General features: G+C 45.3%; 1 protein-coding gene and 1 pseudogene across 1 annotated transcript; one reads left to right on the top strand and one right to left on the bottom strand.

Moving 5' to 3' along the window:
- Window positions 1-10: 10 nt before the first annotated feature.
- On the bottom strand, window positions 11-17951 carry NAGLU (N-acetyl-alpha-glucosaminidase). Its single transcript, XM_061590814.1, has 6 exons — window positions 17382-17951; window positions 10696-10843; window positions 10422-10568; window positions 8835-8920; window positions 7009-7265; window positions 11-5861 (listed from the first exon to the last, which is right to left on the bottom strand). Exons 1-6 carry the CDS (start codon window positions 17807-17809, stop codon window positions 4639-4641), a joined length of 2289 nt encoding a protein of 762 aa, XP_061446798.1. The 5' UTR covers window positions 17810-17951; the 3' UTR covers window positions 11-4638.
- Window positions 3320-3432, top strand: LOC133368105 (5S ribosomal RNA; annotated as a pseudogene).
- Window positions 17952-18437: the final 486 nt, after the last annotated feature.

Consider the following 18437-nt stretch of genomic DNA (forward strand, 5'->3'; position numbering starts at 1 on the left):
GATACATGAAGAAGTTTGCAATATTTTATTGATTTTTATGGTCACTTAGACCCACCGATAAACTGGCTCTTGTCCTGATCTCATCAACTGGGCAAGAATATCCCAGAACTATAACAGACTGGAAGTGGTTCAATGGACTTATGAATGTAACAAAAATACACACTGTCAGTCCTCCAGACTGGATAATTCCTATCCAGGAAAAGTACTGCCATTATGGACAATATCACATTCCTTTTAGGTCAATAGGTTATGTTTCTGTTATTGAGAAATATAGCACCCCAGGGTTTTATAGGCTGGAAATAGGTTTATCATTTAAAAAAATCGTAACACTTAATCCCCGTATTGAAAAAGTAAATGAATTAAGCCATTTGGAAAAAACCCTTATAGAATCTCACGTGATAAAATTGAATCACCCCCAGCAATTATTGATAATGCCAGGGACAGCACTCAAGGAAGCTGTAGTCTCATTTGAGAAATTAAACATTGCAAAGGAATTCCTGGTCTGTGCCTCCTATTTAGAGATTAGTAATAGGGCATGGAACAATTGGGTTAGATTATGGGAGGGGGAGAATGGGGGAAGAAATAAGCAGGATTTATCAGGGTGGTTGGGTACTGGAGCTGCCTTTTTGGATGGCACCAATATTGAAATATTAGCCAACAAATTACATTATAGCACTAAAGAAATAAGTAAAATGACAGAACCTATCAACAGGATAGTAGGATGCGATTTTTCATTTAAGGTCTCAGTATGGACCATTCAGGGAATATTAGTTAATCCAAATTTGTTCAAATCCTCCGACCCATTGCATTAGGTTATGGCCTCACTGATCTCCAACAGTTACTTTTCCACCCTATTTTGCAGAAACAATTAGAAGCAGTGAAACAATTGGGAAAGCAAGCCACACTCCAGATAACACATGAACACTATGACATCACCAACATAGCAGCCAAAATTAAACAGATAGGGACACACAAATGGTGGGACGCACTGCTAGGCTGGAGTGGATGAGCAAAAGGAAGTTTAAACTTTTTAATACACCTTATTGTGGTGATTCTAATGTTTCAAGATTTTTTGGTCATCTTAATGGCCCTTGTAAGATGGATCCTGTCCCAAATGGCACAGTTATGCCAGATGGAAGAAAGCATAAAAGTTCAGGACAGAACAGAAGGACATAAGGGGTGAAAAGACATCTGCATAAGTATATTCAGATTTTTTCAACAGGAGGAGTGTTAAGACTGCTTGGCTAACCTCATTTTGGTTCAAGTGGAACCCAGGAGATACAAGGCCCCTGAGCAGAATTCCCACCCCACATCCCTTGTATGACTCGTTGTGCAATCCCGAGGAACTGTGAAAAGGGACAGATCAAAGCCATCCTGTGGGCACAAAAATAACCAAGAGCAACTGGAATAAATGTTATCTTCTCCTTGGCAGACTTCCCTCACGCCTAGCAGAATTATCCCATTGTTCAAATCATTAGAAAGTAGCCTGAGTTTCTCAGTGTCAGCTAGAAACATGCATGCATACTCACACACAAAATCACCTCATACCCAGACCGCTCCTTTGCAACATAGGGTGAGAGAGAAAAAGTGTCTTTTTAAAGAGAGGCTTGAGACCCAGGGAGGGGGATAATGGTGATCTGAGCTCCAACACGTGTAACTATGCTCTCAAATAACGCAATGCAGGACTGCTGGGACAGAACCAGGACGGGATTTTGTGTCTCGGCACATGCCTGAGGCAAACGGATTCATTCCTGGTTTTGGGCCAGAGCTCTTCTACATCAGTTCAGCTGTATTCCACTGCCCACTCCTGGGCCTAGGGTAGGTAAATTTCTCCTACCTGTCACTCCTTATAGTAATACGGTCCTTTAATCTCTTTAGTTTAAAGTTATGAATGGGTTAGGATATTAATGATTAATGCTGCCACGCACCCAGTAATTTTGTAATGCTATTCTTCTCTTTTTTCTTTCAATAAAAGAAAGCTTTGCTTTAGTCTGGTTTGGACCTGCATTTCTTGGGTTATACACGCACCATTTAGGCACATTTCAGGGCAAAGCACTTGTTTTATCCCTAGCAAAAGATCCCCCTCCTCTCAAGGAGGTGTGCTTCATGGGACACATGTTCACACACCCAGGTTCCCAAGAACACGTGTCGTAACACATTGTTACAGCTAAACACCTGAGGGGTTTGGGGCAGGGCTGATGAGGGGTGTGACCTGGAGACAGGTTGTGTCCTAGGAAGAGTTCTGAAATCCATACAGAAAGGCTTGAAGGCTGCAGTACAACCTCAAGGTTCCTCTCCTGCTCACTCACACCCCAGTTTGTTTTTTTCCTAGTGGAGGCTGGCTCCAAGTCACCTACCATTTTTCATTTTCCACAGTGCAAAAAAAGAAGCAACCCCCCCCCAAAAAACAGCAAGTCTGTGTAACTTGTTAGTTTGCATAGTTACATAATTTCTACAGGTTACAGAACTCAGGTTGCCTTTTTAATAAAGTGTAAAAGTACACCGAATCCTCATTATTGCCTCTCTTTCACCACAAGAGGGCACATTTTATACCGATATTAAACCAGAAATATTTACATAGATCAAGCATCTTTGTGAATAAAATATATACATACATATGTAAACATACCTCTTAGTCACCCAGGGACAGATAAGGCACTAAGCCAAGTTAAGATAGGCAGAATAAGAGAACTCTCTTTAGGCAAAAGGGAATGGCCTGAAGGCACATGAAGCTATAGCCTTGCTGAAACTAAGCAGGTCTGGATCTGGTTGGTGCCTGGGTGAGTGATTACCTGGAAGCCACATATATGGCCACTTTTGCTTCCACAGTGGAAGAAGGATATCAATGTAAAGCAAGAAAAGAAATATTTATGGTTGGCATTAGTTTCATTGTTAGTAGAAAAGACGAACCCAGAAGAAAGCCTGCGTCAGCTGGCCTGATTTTGGCCTTCTACCCACAAAGCCCACTGGAGGGGAACCAGTTTCCATCTTTCATTGCCACCTCCCTCCTCCCTTTCCAGCCCCCAAGTTCCTGAGGAAGAAGCAAGTCAACGCCTTTGGTACTAGGCAGTATCCTACACCAAGACTGCCCCCATGATTCCAGAATGACAGTGTTACTCCAGGTTATTCTGGTGAGGCCCATTCTATTTCCCAAGGTAAATCAGCCTCTTCCCTCCCCACCCAGTCGGTTCTTGCTCATCTTGGAAAGCCATCCTGGAGGAAAAGGGAGTCCCACATAACAGGCTTGTGCCTAACTGCCTCCTTACCTCAGGTTAAGCTTATCCCTTAGACCAGCAAATGGATCCCAGTAAGCAATAAATCCTATGGTCATACTATCCTGAACACGCCTGATCTCATCTGATCTTGGAAGCTAAGCAGGGTCAGCCCTGACTAAGATGGGAGACCGCCTGGGAAAACCAGGTGCCATAGGCTTAGAGGAAGGCAATGGTAAACCACCTCTGAATACCATGAAAACCCTATGAATATATGCAAAAGATTCATAGGGTCACCGTAATCGACTTGAAGGCATATAAAACAACAACTAAGCAATAAATCTGTTGTGAAAGTGCCTCATGTCTTGTCTGGTCTTTTTTTTTTTTTTTTTTAGAAAAAGGCATCTAAAAAAAATTCAGTAAACTAAACTAAACTACAGCCATCAAAGTGCCTTAACTCTTGAGCATTTATCCCTATAGGGACAGTGAGAAACCACATCTAGCTTTTTGGTCTCAAGTCCCTTCAACGATCCTCTTGCCCAGTGGCAAGGAACCTGTGGCCCTCTAGATGTGGTTGGACTCCAACTCCCATCAGCCCCAGCAATCATGGCCAATGATCAGGAATGCTGGAAGCTGTAATCCAACAAGCTTTGGAGGGCCACAGGTTCCCTGCCATCGCATCTCGTCTCTTAAATGCTTCAAATGTGGTTTGCTTGTGGAAGACATCTGGAGCAATTTCCTTTCTAGTGCATCAAAGTCTGCTTGGGGGTGGGCAGGACAACCCACGCAAGCTTCAGTGGCATTAGGATAGCGTATGACAAAGGTGGCTGACCTTTTTCAGGGCAAGGGCCATACTGACCCATTGGCAACCCACCAGGGGCCACATATCAATGTGAGCATGACCAATTTTTTAAATATATATTTAAAGGATGTATTTGGGGGGGTCTTGCTGGGGTCACAAGAACCTTTTTGGCATCACAGAATCACAGCAGGGGATCCACAGGAGTGGTCAGTAAATATATTTATGTATATGTATACTGTATTTTAAAAACGACAATTGGTGGGACTTTGGAGGTGTCAGAAAAATCTTTTGTTATCAGACTATCGCTTTGAAGTACCTATTGGAGCAGTCCATTATTTTTATTTTTAAAAAAATATTTAAAAAAAATTGGAAGCCTTGGCAGGCCCACAAAAAACTTTTGGCATCATAGCATTTGTTTTTTAAATTTAATTTTAATTTAATTATATATATATATATATATATATATATATATATATATATATATATATATATATATATATATATAATTTTTGGAGGGAGTTCCTACAAAAATCTCTTTGGGGAGGCTGTATGTGGTCTACAAGCCACTGGCTGCATGGAGGGAAGAGGGTTGGGATGTGGATGGTCTTTGGGCAGGGAGCTGTATCATAAGGCCTCGTGAACATCCTCAGGAACATGCATGGCAGCAGGATAATACTTGAGAAATATCTTTCTGGCTATCTCCAGTGTGTTGCCAACAGCCCTGGATGGGTAGTGTTTCCCATTGTAGATAAATCCCCTCTCTACTTGGAAAACAGCTTGGTTGAAGTGGTTCTGGTGGAAGGGTATCCCAGCATTGAGGCACTCCACCAAGGTGGAAACAAAGAGGCTCCAGCGCACCCCATAGTAGTCCAGCACCAGCCCTCCAAATTGCTTATTGGCATAGTCCAAGATGTTGCCATTAGGCCCCCAGAGCGTGAGCTGGTTCCGCACATTAAGATCATACTGCTCTGCCTCACGGTCACTAGTGGCCATCAAGTGGGCAGCTTCCAGCCAGCACCCCAGCAAAAAGTGTCCACTGCTGGACAGGAGACTGTCTAGTTCCGGGAGCAGGTCGTACACCAGAATGCCACCAGCCGTTAGGAGGCGGGACAACATGCGGTTCTGGAAAGCCTGCTTGATCTCCAAGTAATACTGGCTCACTAGCTGTTGCATAGCTTGACGCGTCACATCCACCAGGTCATAGCAGAAGGTGCGGCTGGCCCCAAGTGCACTGGCTGAGCTTAGCAACAGCCGCCAGGCTTCGTAGACATCACTCTGGTTGTACCAAAGGTCCGTGGTCATCCGGAAGGAAGGACGGTGCACGAGTGGACTGCGGTTGTGGTTGATGCAAAGCCCTGAGCAATTGTAGACGCTCTGGAGCAGCAACTGCCAGGCCGCTGTCGCCTCAGCATTCCTGGCCCCGTAGCGTTGTGTGGCATACTTGGCCACCCACTGCTGAAGATTCACTGGCTCCCTGCACCAACCTAGATCTGTCATAAGCTCGTACATCATGTCGTTCTGCTCAGTACCTTCGGGGGTCAGACCAATGCCCACCATGGTGGAATTGATAAAGTCTCGGGCTACAAAAGGGCCCCAGTTGATACTCTCCACTGTGCCAAAAAGCCCATGGTTCCCACCAAAGTTGTGAAGCATGCACCAGATGAAGGGCTGCCCATAAAAAGACTCTGTCCAATTATAGACAGGCTTGGATTCGGCAAAGAGATCTAGTACCACCATCCTGCCAAGGGGCACGCCCTGCAGGAGGGCACGGACTTGGGCTGGCTGCCAAAAGTCAGGCTGGTGTTGGAAAAGCCACCCTTGCATCAACCATATGGCACTGGGGTCAGCTGTGGGGAAGAGGCATAGCCAATTAGTGCAAAACGACACAAAAGATTATAGGTGCACACTGTTACTTCTGTTTACAAACCTGTAATGCACTTAAATCCTATACTCTTTTCATTTATTGAGGACAGATTATAATTTAAATTTTATATTCCTGAAAGATTGTCTCACCCTTTATATACTCAATTGATCAGATACCATCTTATCAGGAGATCCGTTCCACATTATATAGGAATTGGGCCTTTAGCACTGTAGTATCTACCCTTCAGAATTCCCCCCCACTTTAAATATTAAACAGGTGCCATCTCTGTTGTCTTTTTGGTACCTACTGAAGACCGTCCTCTTTTAACAAGCCTTGTAAGTAGAGATCTTTCCGCATCTACATCCGTATTGAGACTGTTTTTAGATGTTTTATCGCTTATTTGTTTGCCATCCTGGACTCCTTTGAAAGGAAGGGTGGGAGGCTTCCTGATGCAAGGAACCCTGGGATATGTAGTCTTCTGGTGCCAAATTCTCAGTTGGAGACCCAATACTCACAGAATAACAATTCCTAGGATTAACCCTACAGCAAAAAGCTGTGTCTCGTCTAGTGCATCAAATAAACATAATCTGAGAGACGTAATCTGAGGCAATGGATGGGGTCAGCTGAGAAAATCTGGGTTTCAAGTCTCTACCCTGCCACAAAATCTGGTGGTCAATGACAAGTCACCATCTCTCATCTTAGCCTACTGCACAGGGATGTTGCATTATGGCCTCTCCTAAAGATTTTTTTTCAAAGGGGTGGGGTGGGGAAAAAGCCGAAGCAGAAGAGCTCAAACTTCCCTCTCCACAAAGCAACTCCTAGCCACACATAGTCACAGAAGCAGACATCTCCTTCATTTAGATAACTTATTCATGGTGCAGAATTCTAGTTGCTTTGATGCTGAATAAGTTTTCTTTTAAAGTCCATACTTTTCACAGCCCTTTCCACGCACTAGCCACTAGGCAAAATTCTCTGCAAGAGAGAGGCTCCTTCAGCCTGCTACCACCCTTCCAAGTTACAAAGTTACCCAAATGTGGGCTAAAGGTATACAGACTAGAGGTGCCTGGAGGAACAACATGTATATCTTTGTCTTGGGGGCAGGAACATCAAGAGACCCCATTCCGTCCTACCTCCCGTCATGGAGCGGAAGACAGCTGCGGTGACCTTGGACAGGTAGGCAGGATCTGATGAGAGTGGGCGCATCTCATTGAAGGTGTCGGCGCTGTACATGTGATCTGTACCAAACTCCTTGATCAGTTCTTTTAGGAAGAGGGTCCCGATGACCTGGAACATGGGATCTTCAGGCGACAGGAGGTGGGCACAGGAGTAGGTACAGTCAAAGTGACTCCAGCTCCCTAGCTGCGTGGCATTGACCCAGGGGAAAACCCTACAAGGTGGAAAAGAAACCCAGGAAGGAATTGTAGCGCTCATTACTGTTTCACATTGATTGTGTGCTCCGTGTGCTACTGTTTCTGCCAGAGGGCTTAGAATCAAGATTAAAAGAAGAAATTCTAATGCAGGGGTAACCAGCATGGTGCCCTCCAGATGTAGCTGGACTACTACTCCCATCATCCCTGACCATTGACCATGCTGCTGCCTGGGGCTGATGGGAGTTGGACTCCACCAACATCTGAAGAGGGCCACATTGGCTACCCCTGGTTTGAAGGGCACAAAATGGGGGGAGGGAAATGCCCCACCTTCAGGGTTGTGCCAGAATCACCCCTGTGGTTGGAAAGGGTCACAACTCAGTGGCAGAACAGAAGAGCCTACATTAAATCCCCAGCCTCTCCAGTTAGGGCTGGGAGAGAACCCTGCCTGAAACCATGGACAGCTGCTGCCAGTCATTGTAGACAATACCGTGCTAGACTTGGTAGAAGGCCACTTCCTGGGTCCCACCTTTCTCCCCTCTGCCATCCTACTCCAATTGCATACCCTTCATCACTCTTCTGTAATGATTTCACGATCAGCCATACCCTCCTTACCTTCTGATCACGGATGCAAGAGATATGGCTGCAGCAGGAAGGAGAAATACACTCTGCAGAGGCTCAGAGGCCCTTGTTATTATTTCACTTAGTCCTGAATTCTTACCTGGGAGTTCTCTCTTGCTAATTCCAACATTTGCTTTAAACACACATGCCCTCTTACTCAGCTTCTCCAAAATGCTTCATTCTTGGGCCGCAGCTTCTCTCACTTCTCATGAGAAAATGCCATAGCTCAGTAGGAGGCATATGCTTCACATTCTAGAAGGTCCCAGGTTTAATCTCCAGGATCTCCACATAGGGAGGGGAGAGGCTCCTGTTTGAAAAGAGCCACTGCCAGTCTGTGTAGACCAGGGCAGGGAACCATTTTCAGCCAGAGGGACAGATCACATTGTGGCTAACCCTCCAAGGGCCACACCTGACAACGGCGATGGGGCTGCTTACTTGTCAATCACCCAATATCATATGAAGGCAGGTGGATCCCACCCTGGCCGAAAGCAGCGCGTTGTACATTCGGTGCCAATTTAAACAGTGCCAAATGCAAGTCGTGTTGCTTTTGGCAGACATCAGATCTGCTTGAGAGCTCCCAATTGGCGTTCCCGAGCCAATCCAATTCCAACAGTGCAGTTTGCATTTGGCACTAAATTTAAAGAGCGCTGAATGCATGCCACACTTGCAAAGGAACAATGAGGAGCACACTCTAAAGCTCCCAATTGTTCCTTTGAAGCCATGGCTTTACCCATCCTGTGCCTGACATCATATAACACCAGGTGAGTCTGAGTGTTAGGATGGGCAGGGCCTAGGGAAAACGGCCTGGTGGGCCAAACTGGGAGGCCTGGTGAGCCAAAGCTCCCCACACGTGGTGCAGAAAATACTTACGTAGCTGGAGCAATGGTTTGACTTGGTATAATGCAGTTTGCTATGTTCCTATCCCAACCATACTTCTTTCTCACATGCAAAGCATGACTAACTTTTACCTTAAAATGCCACGGGGGATGTGTCCAGAAAAGGCAGGCAGCACTGTCAACATTCCCAGCGACCGCATTCTCTCCAGGATCCTATACTGGGAAAATAAAGAGGGCAGGATGGAGCAGTGTAACGAGGCCTGTTCCCGCTGTCCCCAACTATTAGTTCCACAGGAAGAGACACGTTTTAGGCAGGGCATTGTGGATTCTGTCAGCCAAACTACACGTGATGCTGAAAATTCATGATGTGATCACCTAAGTTTTATTTGGATTCAAATGAAGCCGTGCGGGCCGCCAATTAGCTTAGACTCGAGAGAAGGCTGGTGTGTGTGTGCGAGGAATTTGTACTCCAATAACATCAGTTTTCTCGATCCTGACTTAAACCTTTCCTCCTTGTACTTTATTGAATCTCAGCAGCCCCCACTCCCAAATTCCTCTTCTGAAACCACTGTTAGACCCACAGGCAAAAAATACAGCTTTTAGTTTCCCAAACCCCACTTTATAACTGAATGGGCCACATATGTGATTAAACAGACATGGCTGCCCTCATCTAGCCCTTTATTAGCATTTCACATCAGCTTCTTCCACCTTGAAGCGGACTGGGACAGCGGTGGAGCTTTCTGTCTTGTTTGTTTGTTTGTTTATCCCTCATTTTCTCCCATTGGAGCCCAATCCTCAATACTGATTGAGGAACACTGAAGGAAAACACAAGTTCAAAAAGCAAGAATGAGCAAAGTAAACAGAACATAAAGGACATAAGACACGCCCTGCTGGATCAAGGTCAGCGGCCCATTTAGTCCAGCATCCTGTTCTCAAGTGGCCAACCAGATGCCTGTAGGAAGCCAGAAAGCAGGACCTGAGGGCAAGAGCACTCTCCCTACGTGTGAGTCCCAGCAACTGGCACTCAGAGGCGTACACCCTCTGACAGTGGAGGCAGAACATTGCTATTGTGGCTGGTAGCCACTGATAGACTTATCATCCATGAATTTGTCTAATCCTCTTTTAAAGCCATCTAAGTTGGTGGCCATCACCACATCTCGTGGGAGTGGACTCCACAGTTTAACTATGAGCTGCCGCTGTGTGAAGAACGACTTTCTTCTGTCTGTCCTGAATCTTCCAACATTCAGCTTCACTGGATGTCCCCCAAGCTCTAGCGTTGAGAGGGAGACAAATTTCTTTCTATCTGCTTTCTCCACACAATGCCCAGTTTTATACACCTCTGCCATGTCTCTTCTTTTTCTCTAAACTAAAAACCTCAAATTCTGTAACCTGTCCTCCTAAGAGAGCCGCTCCACCCCTTTGATTATTTTGGCTGCCTTTTATGAAACACCCCAACTGGCAGAGCACTGGCATAAGAACATAAAGAAGAGGCCTGCTGGGTCAGGCAAAGGCCTATCTTGTCTAGCATCCGGTTCTCACAGTGACCAACCAGATGCCTGTGAGAAGTCCACAAGCATGACCTGAGTGCAACAGCACTCTCCCCACGTTTGATTCCCAAAAGCTGGGAGGATCAACATACCCAACATGACTTTGGGTAACCTTTGATAGCCTTACCCTCCATGATAAAGATAAGCCTAGTGCCACCATCACAACAGGTACCTGTAAGTAGAGTTGCTTCAAGTGCCATGAGAGAGGGAGTGGCCCTGCCCAAGTATGCAGGTTCCCCATCCGGTTCCAAGCCAGAAATGCTGGCCCAGTGAAATACTCGTCAATTTCTGACTGGTTCAGGCCCAGGGACAAATATACCTGGAAATAAAGAAGGGGGGGTTATTGAACTTTAACTGCCATTAGCTGCTTTGGGAGATATTTTTTGTCTGAAAAGTAGTATTAAAATATTGTTGCAGCCAATTTTTTTTTAAAGGAGATACTCCACCCGCTGCCAGATGGCCTCCTGCCCGGTAAATGCCAGTGCAATGTTGATGCCGTGAAGGGCCATCCAGTCAATCTCCTGTTCCCAACGCTCCCAGTTCCACCACACGTATGAGTAGCTCTGGGTGCAGACATTTTGATAGAAGCGGAATCTTGGGAGAAAGAACAAGAGAACTTTTGAGCACTTGCAAGTTGCATTCCTCTGAAGTGAGCGACTTGGCTCACTTGCTCAAGACCTCTGGAGCCATTTGCTACCAACACATATTTTCTGCAATGCACCTGTACTCTCTGCTTGAGGCATACTGTGGCTAGGCTTGCACAGGTGGATAGTAAAGCTTCCTTTGCGGTAGGGGGTAACCTGGATGGCTATTGGGGTCACTTTCAGCACTATTATTTCTGAAACATTTTTAAAGAGTACTCTGCCTTTCCTCCAAGGAACTCTGGGAAACTGCAGTTTTCGTAAGCTTTGGGTGGAACCAAAGGTGTTTTTTTTGCCCTAACATTTAATGCAGTCTGCATAATAACTCATCCACTCCATCTTACCTGGGATTTTTTTTTATCATGCCCAACAACATTTCTTGCTTGTTTTGCTTAACATCTAGCCTGAATAAGAGTTCTGATGAAACTGAAAGTTTCCTTACTCCTTTGGGACATTTTACACCTTGGTATAACATTAAAACCTTTATTAAGACACTATTCATTTTAGATTCCCAACCATTGCCACCGACCTGCAATTCCTACCAAATTATGAATCTTTCTCAGAGATGGCTGCCTCTTTTGGCAGAACTACTGTTACCAGAGTTTCTTGGGTAGGGCTGCCAAGAGGTGAGCACAGGGGTTACTGATGTATCGGGTTTACAGCCAGCAGGGGACTGTAAAAAAGGGCACAATCCAACTTCCATTTATGCTGGGCTGAGGGGAGTTGGATGTAGCAAATCTCCAGCTGAGCCAGCTGGGTCCCAGCTCAGCTGGGCTCAGCCACCGTAAGTCCCTCAGCCGGGGCTCAGCCAGGACCCAGCTGGCTCAGCCAAGACCAGCGCAAGCGGAGCTGGTGTAAACCGACATAAGCCATTAAAAAGGGGTGTGTTGGGGGGGTGTCAGGGAGGGGCTGAGGTGAGGGGGCTTAGGCCACATCCAACTTGTGTTAGGAGTGCTCCCGCAGGTTCCAATTCAGGGAAAAGTTACACTGGGAAAAAGGTCAGTCTAAGAAAATAATTGCAGTAGAAGTCAATGGAGAGGGCATACTCCCCAGTAGTGGTATTTGGGAGAGCAGGCTTTTACTTTCTGGCCTCTGTGCACAACGGCTGAGCCGGCATTCAACCAACCCAGAGACTCTTTAAAGGCAACTGAATGAGATGGAACTTTACACTGGCTTCTTTTGCTCTAGCACAACTTATGCCGGCTTCTCTTGAGTTGGATTGCACCCTAAGTCTCTCGCCCTCCTACAAACAAACTTATGGAGCAAAATGTGCAGGTACCCTTCTAAGCAATTTCTGTGAGATGAGCCAGCCTGGCTGCTTCCACCTCTCAGTGTTTTTAGCTAATGGGTGAAGTCAGAGTTGACTGATGAGTGAGTTGCTTGGACACCAGGCAATAGCCCTGGGGTTCTGAAGAGTTGCTGTTTTCCACTCCCTTTCGGTGCGCTTTTTCTGCTCCTCTCTCATTTTCTACTCCTTGAAATCTCCATAGTTTGCCCTGCCTTTTCCAATAATAACCAAGATGCATTTTTCCTGTGGTGGGATCGCTTGAGTTCAGATGGTCCCTAAAAGTTATTTTCTGAAAATACTACTATAAATATGGGTGGATGTTAAAGAATTTCCCTTCCCCCCTGGATAATGCAAAATGTGAAAACTTTGCTAAGATGCTTAGGCATTTCAGCACTCATTAAGAATACACTGTACAGTTAACTTACAGTACAATGGTATACAACTCTACTTCAGAAGTAAGCCTTTTTGGTTTTAATGGGGCTTTTTCCCAGTTAAGTGTGTACAGAATTGCAGCCTAGGTTTTGGTTTAGGGTTGGCAATGGGGAAAAGCAAAATTGCTGTACCTTTAACAGTTGTGCAGCAGGCAGAAATTCAACAGGTTAAGTATTTTCTAGCATGGAAATACAATTACAGGAAGAACTTCACCTGTTCACATTCTGTCAAACATTTCATTACATGTGTGGTCACGGATGTATTTTTAGGCCCTCCACCTACAAAAGAGAAGACAAATTTGCATACAACACAAAGCATATGAGAATTTGTGTCCTCTTTTATGAATGGGTCAGAGGGCTAAATCCACATATAGTGCACTGGGTCCAGAAAATCCTCATGGTAGCCATGTTCTTGGGGTGGGGAAGAAGGCAGGAGAGTAACATAATGCAGATAGGTAGGTAAGCATAGGAGGGATCAAAAAAAAGGAGAGGTACAACAGACTCCCAACATCTCAAGGCAGTTTTGCAAATTCATTCAAGTGTGTGGGCAACACTTCCTAAAATAGCAGGAACTGGGAGGAGAGTCTTAAGAAGGATTGCAAGTAGTTAAGGGAAAGCAAAGGCCAAGATTGGCAGAAGGTGAAAGCTACTAAGAATCAATACTGGCATAAACTAGACAAAAAAAAGAAGCAAACTTGCATAATTTAAAGATTGCAGAACTCCACCTTTTAAAAATGCATTTTCCTCCTTTTAAGCAGATTTTGTTTGTGCTTTGGTTGTTCAACAGTCTCTGTCATGGTTGGCGACTGCATGAGAGCAAGGCTAGGGAGGGAGGACGATGGAGAGGGCTTGATCCTGCAGACGTAGATATAGTTGTGCTTAGTGTTACAACACTCTCCCCTTACCCACACCTGATAAGGATGGTGGAGAAAATTCACTCTGTTTTCATTTTAATGCAAACCTACCTAGTTCTTATTTCCTGAACCAATAAGTGAACTGAAATACAACTACACTTTAAGATTTGCACTTCTCTGAATTTTGTGATGCAGTCCACCAACCAAAAAGCATACCAAAACTGCAGGTATTAGTGAAAACAACATATAAAACTACATTATATTAGGGAAAATTGCTTGAAAAACTGAGTACGGTCCCAGGCTATGGCCTGAAGGCACATAAGCCAGCTCTCTGCTGAAGCTAAGCAGGTCAGGTCTGGTCAGTGCCTGGATGGGAGACTGCCTGGGCATCATATGTAAGCCGCCTTGGGTTTCTATTATGAAAAGAAAGGCGGGATACAAATGTAATAAATAAATAAAATACATTAAGCAAAATTGCACCCCAAAATGCATAAGAATTAGGAGAAAGATACCCCAAATGCATATGGAATTTTCATGCAGAGTTTTAAAAGAAAAATATGCAAACTGATGTGGAAATGGGGGTGAACTGAACTTAAGGTTGGAAAAATAAAAAAAAGACAGATTTGTCTGTCCTTACTTGAGCAAGGCCTTGCATAAGGCAGCTGCTCTTGAAAGTGCACAGAGGTACTGTGTCAATGCAACTCTGTAATGCACAAACACCCGCAGGAGAAGGACCCTTGCAAATGCTCCATCCTGATTTTATTTTGTCTAAAAGTTCATAGAACTGAGTGGCTGAAGTGCTAGAGCGATGATACACACACAGTTGTAGTCCACGGTGGCGAGCGTGTTATGTAAACCATATTGTTATAATCAGTCCAAGCGCTTGAGATTAGAAGCCTCTGCTCACAATGCCAAGCCCTTGAGTTGAAGCTCTTTTAGAGCTCCCCCCAGCTCTTCTACAGGCTCTCAAGACTGACACGTCATCAGCATCTGCTGTTTCATGTGGCACAAACGATAAAGTCACACAAAGCCTCTCCTCACCCTGCCAACCTCTCTATTCTTGCCAGGACCTTTGTCTACCTACAAACCAAGGGACAAGTCCTCTAATGAGTCCCCAGGTCATCTCCCCTCAACTCCCCCTACATTCACAAAAAGTGCGAGGATTAATTGAGCTGATCTTTGAAAGAGCGAGACTGACAGATTGACGCGACATCCAACACCCAAGGAGCACAACTGCACAGATGGAACTGTTGAACCCAGTCAAAAGCAGCAGAAAGAAAAGGGGTGAACTGGCCCCCCATATCTGTTTGGCAGCGTACTCTATGCCCCCTGCCCCACTATCATTATCAGAATTTGCTTACCACTACTATTAAAAACATGCTGGGTAATGTACAGAATATCCTATGAATGGGGGAAAGGATTCCTTCCTACCCCATCCCAGGTTAGGTCAATCCATCTTGAAACATTACAAATCCCCAGCTAACAGGGAACTATAGGCTATACACAGAACTGTATATTCTCCCCCTTTCTTAGGCCTCTTTACAAACTTTCTTACTCCCCCTTTCTTAGGAGTCTTTACAAACTATGCTTCATATTTTGGGTGTGTGCACACCAAGGTGGTCTCTAAGATTGGTTGTGGTCAAGGCCTTAAAAAAATTCTGGGCAGTTCTTGAGAACATGAAGTACTACATAGTTAGGTTTTAGTAATGACCCCATTAGAAACGGCAAAGATTTTTTTTTTTAAGGCAGCTACCAAATCCCTCGTGGTTTGAGTGTGACTTATGACTGTTCTTCCTTTCCAGAAAAAGAAAATGAGGTAGAGTGGTAGCACATTTTCCCCAAGACTTCTCCAGGGCAATAGTACAGGGTTTTAAAAAACTATTTATAAGCATCCATAAGCATTACATTTTACATAACATCATTAAGGAAGAGATGGATCCCTGCCTTAAGGAACTAATAAATCAGAGATAAGGAACCTGTGGCTCTCCAGATGTTATTGGACTCTGCACTCACATCAGCCCCTGCCAGCATGGTCCTTGGTCAGGGATAATGGGGTACTCCAACATCTGGAGGGCACCAAGTTCCCCATCCCTAATCTAAATGCAAGATGGAGGGGGAGTTAAATGAACCCTAGTCCCCTGTTGAAAGTACACATGCCAGCAGTATACAGTTGTGGTGGTTAATCACAACACGTGCACCACCCACAGCCTCCCCCCATAGTTAACAGGTTAACCATCGGGGGCAGGGCTAAGTGGAAAGGCGCCATGACTCCTTGATGTGATTTGGCGGGTGTGTGTGTGTGCGAACCCCCCCTACTGAGAGCTAATATTGGGTGGTGGCTATGAACTGTGAACCAGAAAGTCACCAGTTAAAAATCCTCACTTCTGCCATGAACCCATTAAGTGACCTTACTCAAGCCACTCTTTCACAGCTTCAGCCTTTCACTCTAAGGGGATAATAATCCTGACCTACCTTACAGAGTTGTTGTAATGATTACTAAGATCATGTATGTGAAGTACTTCCAGCACCCTGAAGTGCTATATTTATTATTATTGTTAATAATAATAATAAATTTAGAAAAGGGCAGATAATATGAAAAACAACAGAGGAAGGAAAAGATACTAGATAACAAGGAATGAGTACAAGCAAATACAACTACACATACTTAGGCTTCTTTTTTTTTAGTAGGGAATGAGGACTAAGGGGTTAAGCCATAAGCACAATGGGAAATGATGGACTTCTGAGCTGGGATTTGAAGGAAGAAAGCATTTTCCATGGGGAGGACTTTTTTTAAAATTTGGGGCAGGAGCACTCAAACACACACAGTTGCCACCTGTGTCCTGAAGTGGATTGGGCCACATGCCTTTCTTTCTAAAAAATTCAATCAGCAGCTCCACGTATTTTCTGCAAGCAGCATGCAATATTCTCTTTCACATTTAGTAGCCAGAAACAAAGCAAAGAGTTGTGTGATCCCCCCTGCCTTATATCTGCATCATTAGTCAACTGAAAACGTTACCTAAAGGGTGGTTTTGTAGATGGGCAAGGTGAAGTTGAGGAAGGGCTGTAGCACAGTGGTAGAGCATTTGCTTTGCCCACAAAAGTTCCCAGATTAAATCTCCTGCATCTCCAGTTAGCACTGAGAATGCCCCATATGAAGCCCTGGAGGGCTGCTGCCAGTCAGTGTAGACAATACTGAGCTACATAGACCTATGTATAAGGCAGCTGCCTATGTTCCTAAGTTTTTTTAAAAAACACATACAGGTTGTTTGAAAGAAGCAGCATCTGGAACCCCAATGACCCCTGTGAAGTAGGCCCTTGGAAAGCACAGCAGTATTTATGTCAAAACGGAGATAAGTAATTTCCCCCTTTCCAAATCTGAAGTTTTGTACATAATTTCTAAAATAAAAGCATTCTTGGAAATCATAGCTTCTTACCTAGAAGCCCCTTCTAGCCACCCTTGGTTTTCAAAGGGTTAGCAGAGATGTACCAGTGGAGGGTCAGGTCACTTTGTGCATTCAGAGGCACTTCTCCCCCCTGTCCCTTACTTCATGTGTTCCACATACCCGGAGCTAGGATTCCTACCTTGCTTATGAATAGGTACTCTGTATCTTAAACAACAACTTAACAATCAGAAATTCAACAAGTACATCTTTCCCAGTCACTTTTCTTTCCACGCCAAGAAAAGCTGCACCTGCTGGATTTCATTTTTACGTGAAGCTGTTTAAAAGCTCAGTTTCAAGCCCATTAAAAAAGGCAAACTTAATTGGAATAGAGCTCTGTTTTCCAGACATGCTCAGATACACTTAAAAAAAACTTCCCACGTGCTAAGATTGAAACCGGATGTGCCCCTGCTTGTACAGTAGTAGCAAACAGAGGAAACGCAAGATCCTTTGCTTTCCGCCTCCAACAACGAATCACCTGTTGGGGCTGGTGACGATGATCTCGGTGGGTACCGGCGGCAGACTATCCGGCAGTCGGAGCTGCGTCCCGGACCAGGAGACGTGACAACCGCAGTAGTCCTTTAGGTAGCTGTAGGCTCCCGAGGCGGCGGCCACCCCGCTGGATCCAGCTACATTTACAACGCCCAGCGCCGCCCCCGAGCTCAGTCGGTATGTGTCGAGCCCGCCGGGCCCGGCCAAAGACCGGTTGACCGACACTGAGAAGTCGGAAGCAGCCCGAGGGCCCAGCAGCCGCTCCAACAGCTCCCGCACCGCCGCTGCCTGCCGCGCATCCTCAGTCCCCGGTTGTAAACCAGCAAGCGATTCCCACAGGGAACGAGAATTAGCAGCAGCTGCTGCTGCTGCCGCCACCGTCGCCAAAAGAAACATCAACCGAGGCAGAGCCATCACAAGGCCGCCTCTGATCCAATAAGCCAAAGTTTCAAGAAACCAGCCTCTCCCGCGTGCTTTTGCCGATTGCCTACCTAACTGGGCTGGGCGTCTCCCTTACAAGCCAATCGAATGCCAGGCCATGCCTCCAGGAATTAAGCTATAGGCGGACCTCTGAAAACGAGGGTGCCGGCGTTCGAACTGCACAGAGTTCTTTAGATCGGGGTGGGGTACCTTTATGTGAGGTAGGACTTGAGCTCTCGTTTTGAATGCGAGGGAAAGGAGGCGGTGCCTCTGAACATGTGGAGACTGCATCTCCTTCACCACTGAGCAACTGCTATCTCACACAGCTCTAGGGGTAAAAAAGCTGACTTTGGAAAAACTGATATTGAGTGTTTATGATTCGAGATTTAGATAGCAAAAGGACTCCCCTTTCCTGTTGCAGCCTTATATTGTCTTCCTTAATTTGAGGGTTCTAATATAAGCAGGCTCATGGCAGTTTTCCATCACTAGACATATGAGGAAATACCTGTGGAATGCAGTTTTTGGGAGCTGAGGGCAGAAAAACAAACAGTTCCTTGTTCCTCAGAAGAACAGCTGATGAAAACACCAGTATGAGATGATGGAAACACTAGTATGAACCTGA

This window comes from Rhineura floridana, chromosome 11, assembly GCF_030035675.1.
Source record: "Rhineura floridana isolate rRhiFlo1 chromosome 11, rRhiFlo1.hap2, whole genome shotgun sequence".
Classification (NCBI taxonomy): Eukaryota; Metazoa; Chordata; class Lepidosauria; order Squamata; family Rhineuridae; genus Rhineura; species Rhineura floridana.

Bases quoted from the DNA above. Each gene is read 5' to 3' on its own strand.
- NAGLU (XM_061590814.1), bottom strand. From the start codon at position 17,809: ATGGCTCTGCCTCGGTTGATGTTTCTTTTGGCGACGGTGGCGGCAGCA. The intron at 8,921-10,421 runs GTACCTGTTGTG...TTATTTTCCCAG, and splicing joins TGAAGCAACTCTACTTACAG to TATAGGATCCTGGAGAGAAT. The intron at 7,266-8,834 runs GTAAAAGTTAGT...TCCACCTTGTAG, and splicing joins ATCCCCCGTGGCATTTTAAG to GGTTTTCCCCTGGGTCAATG.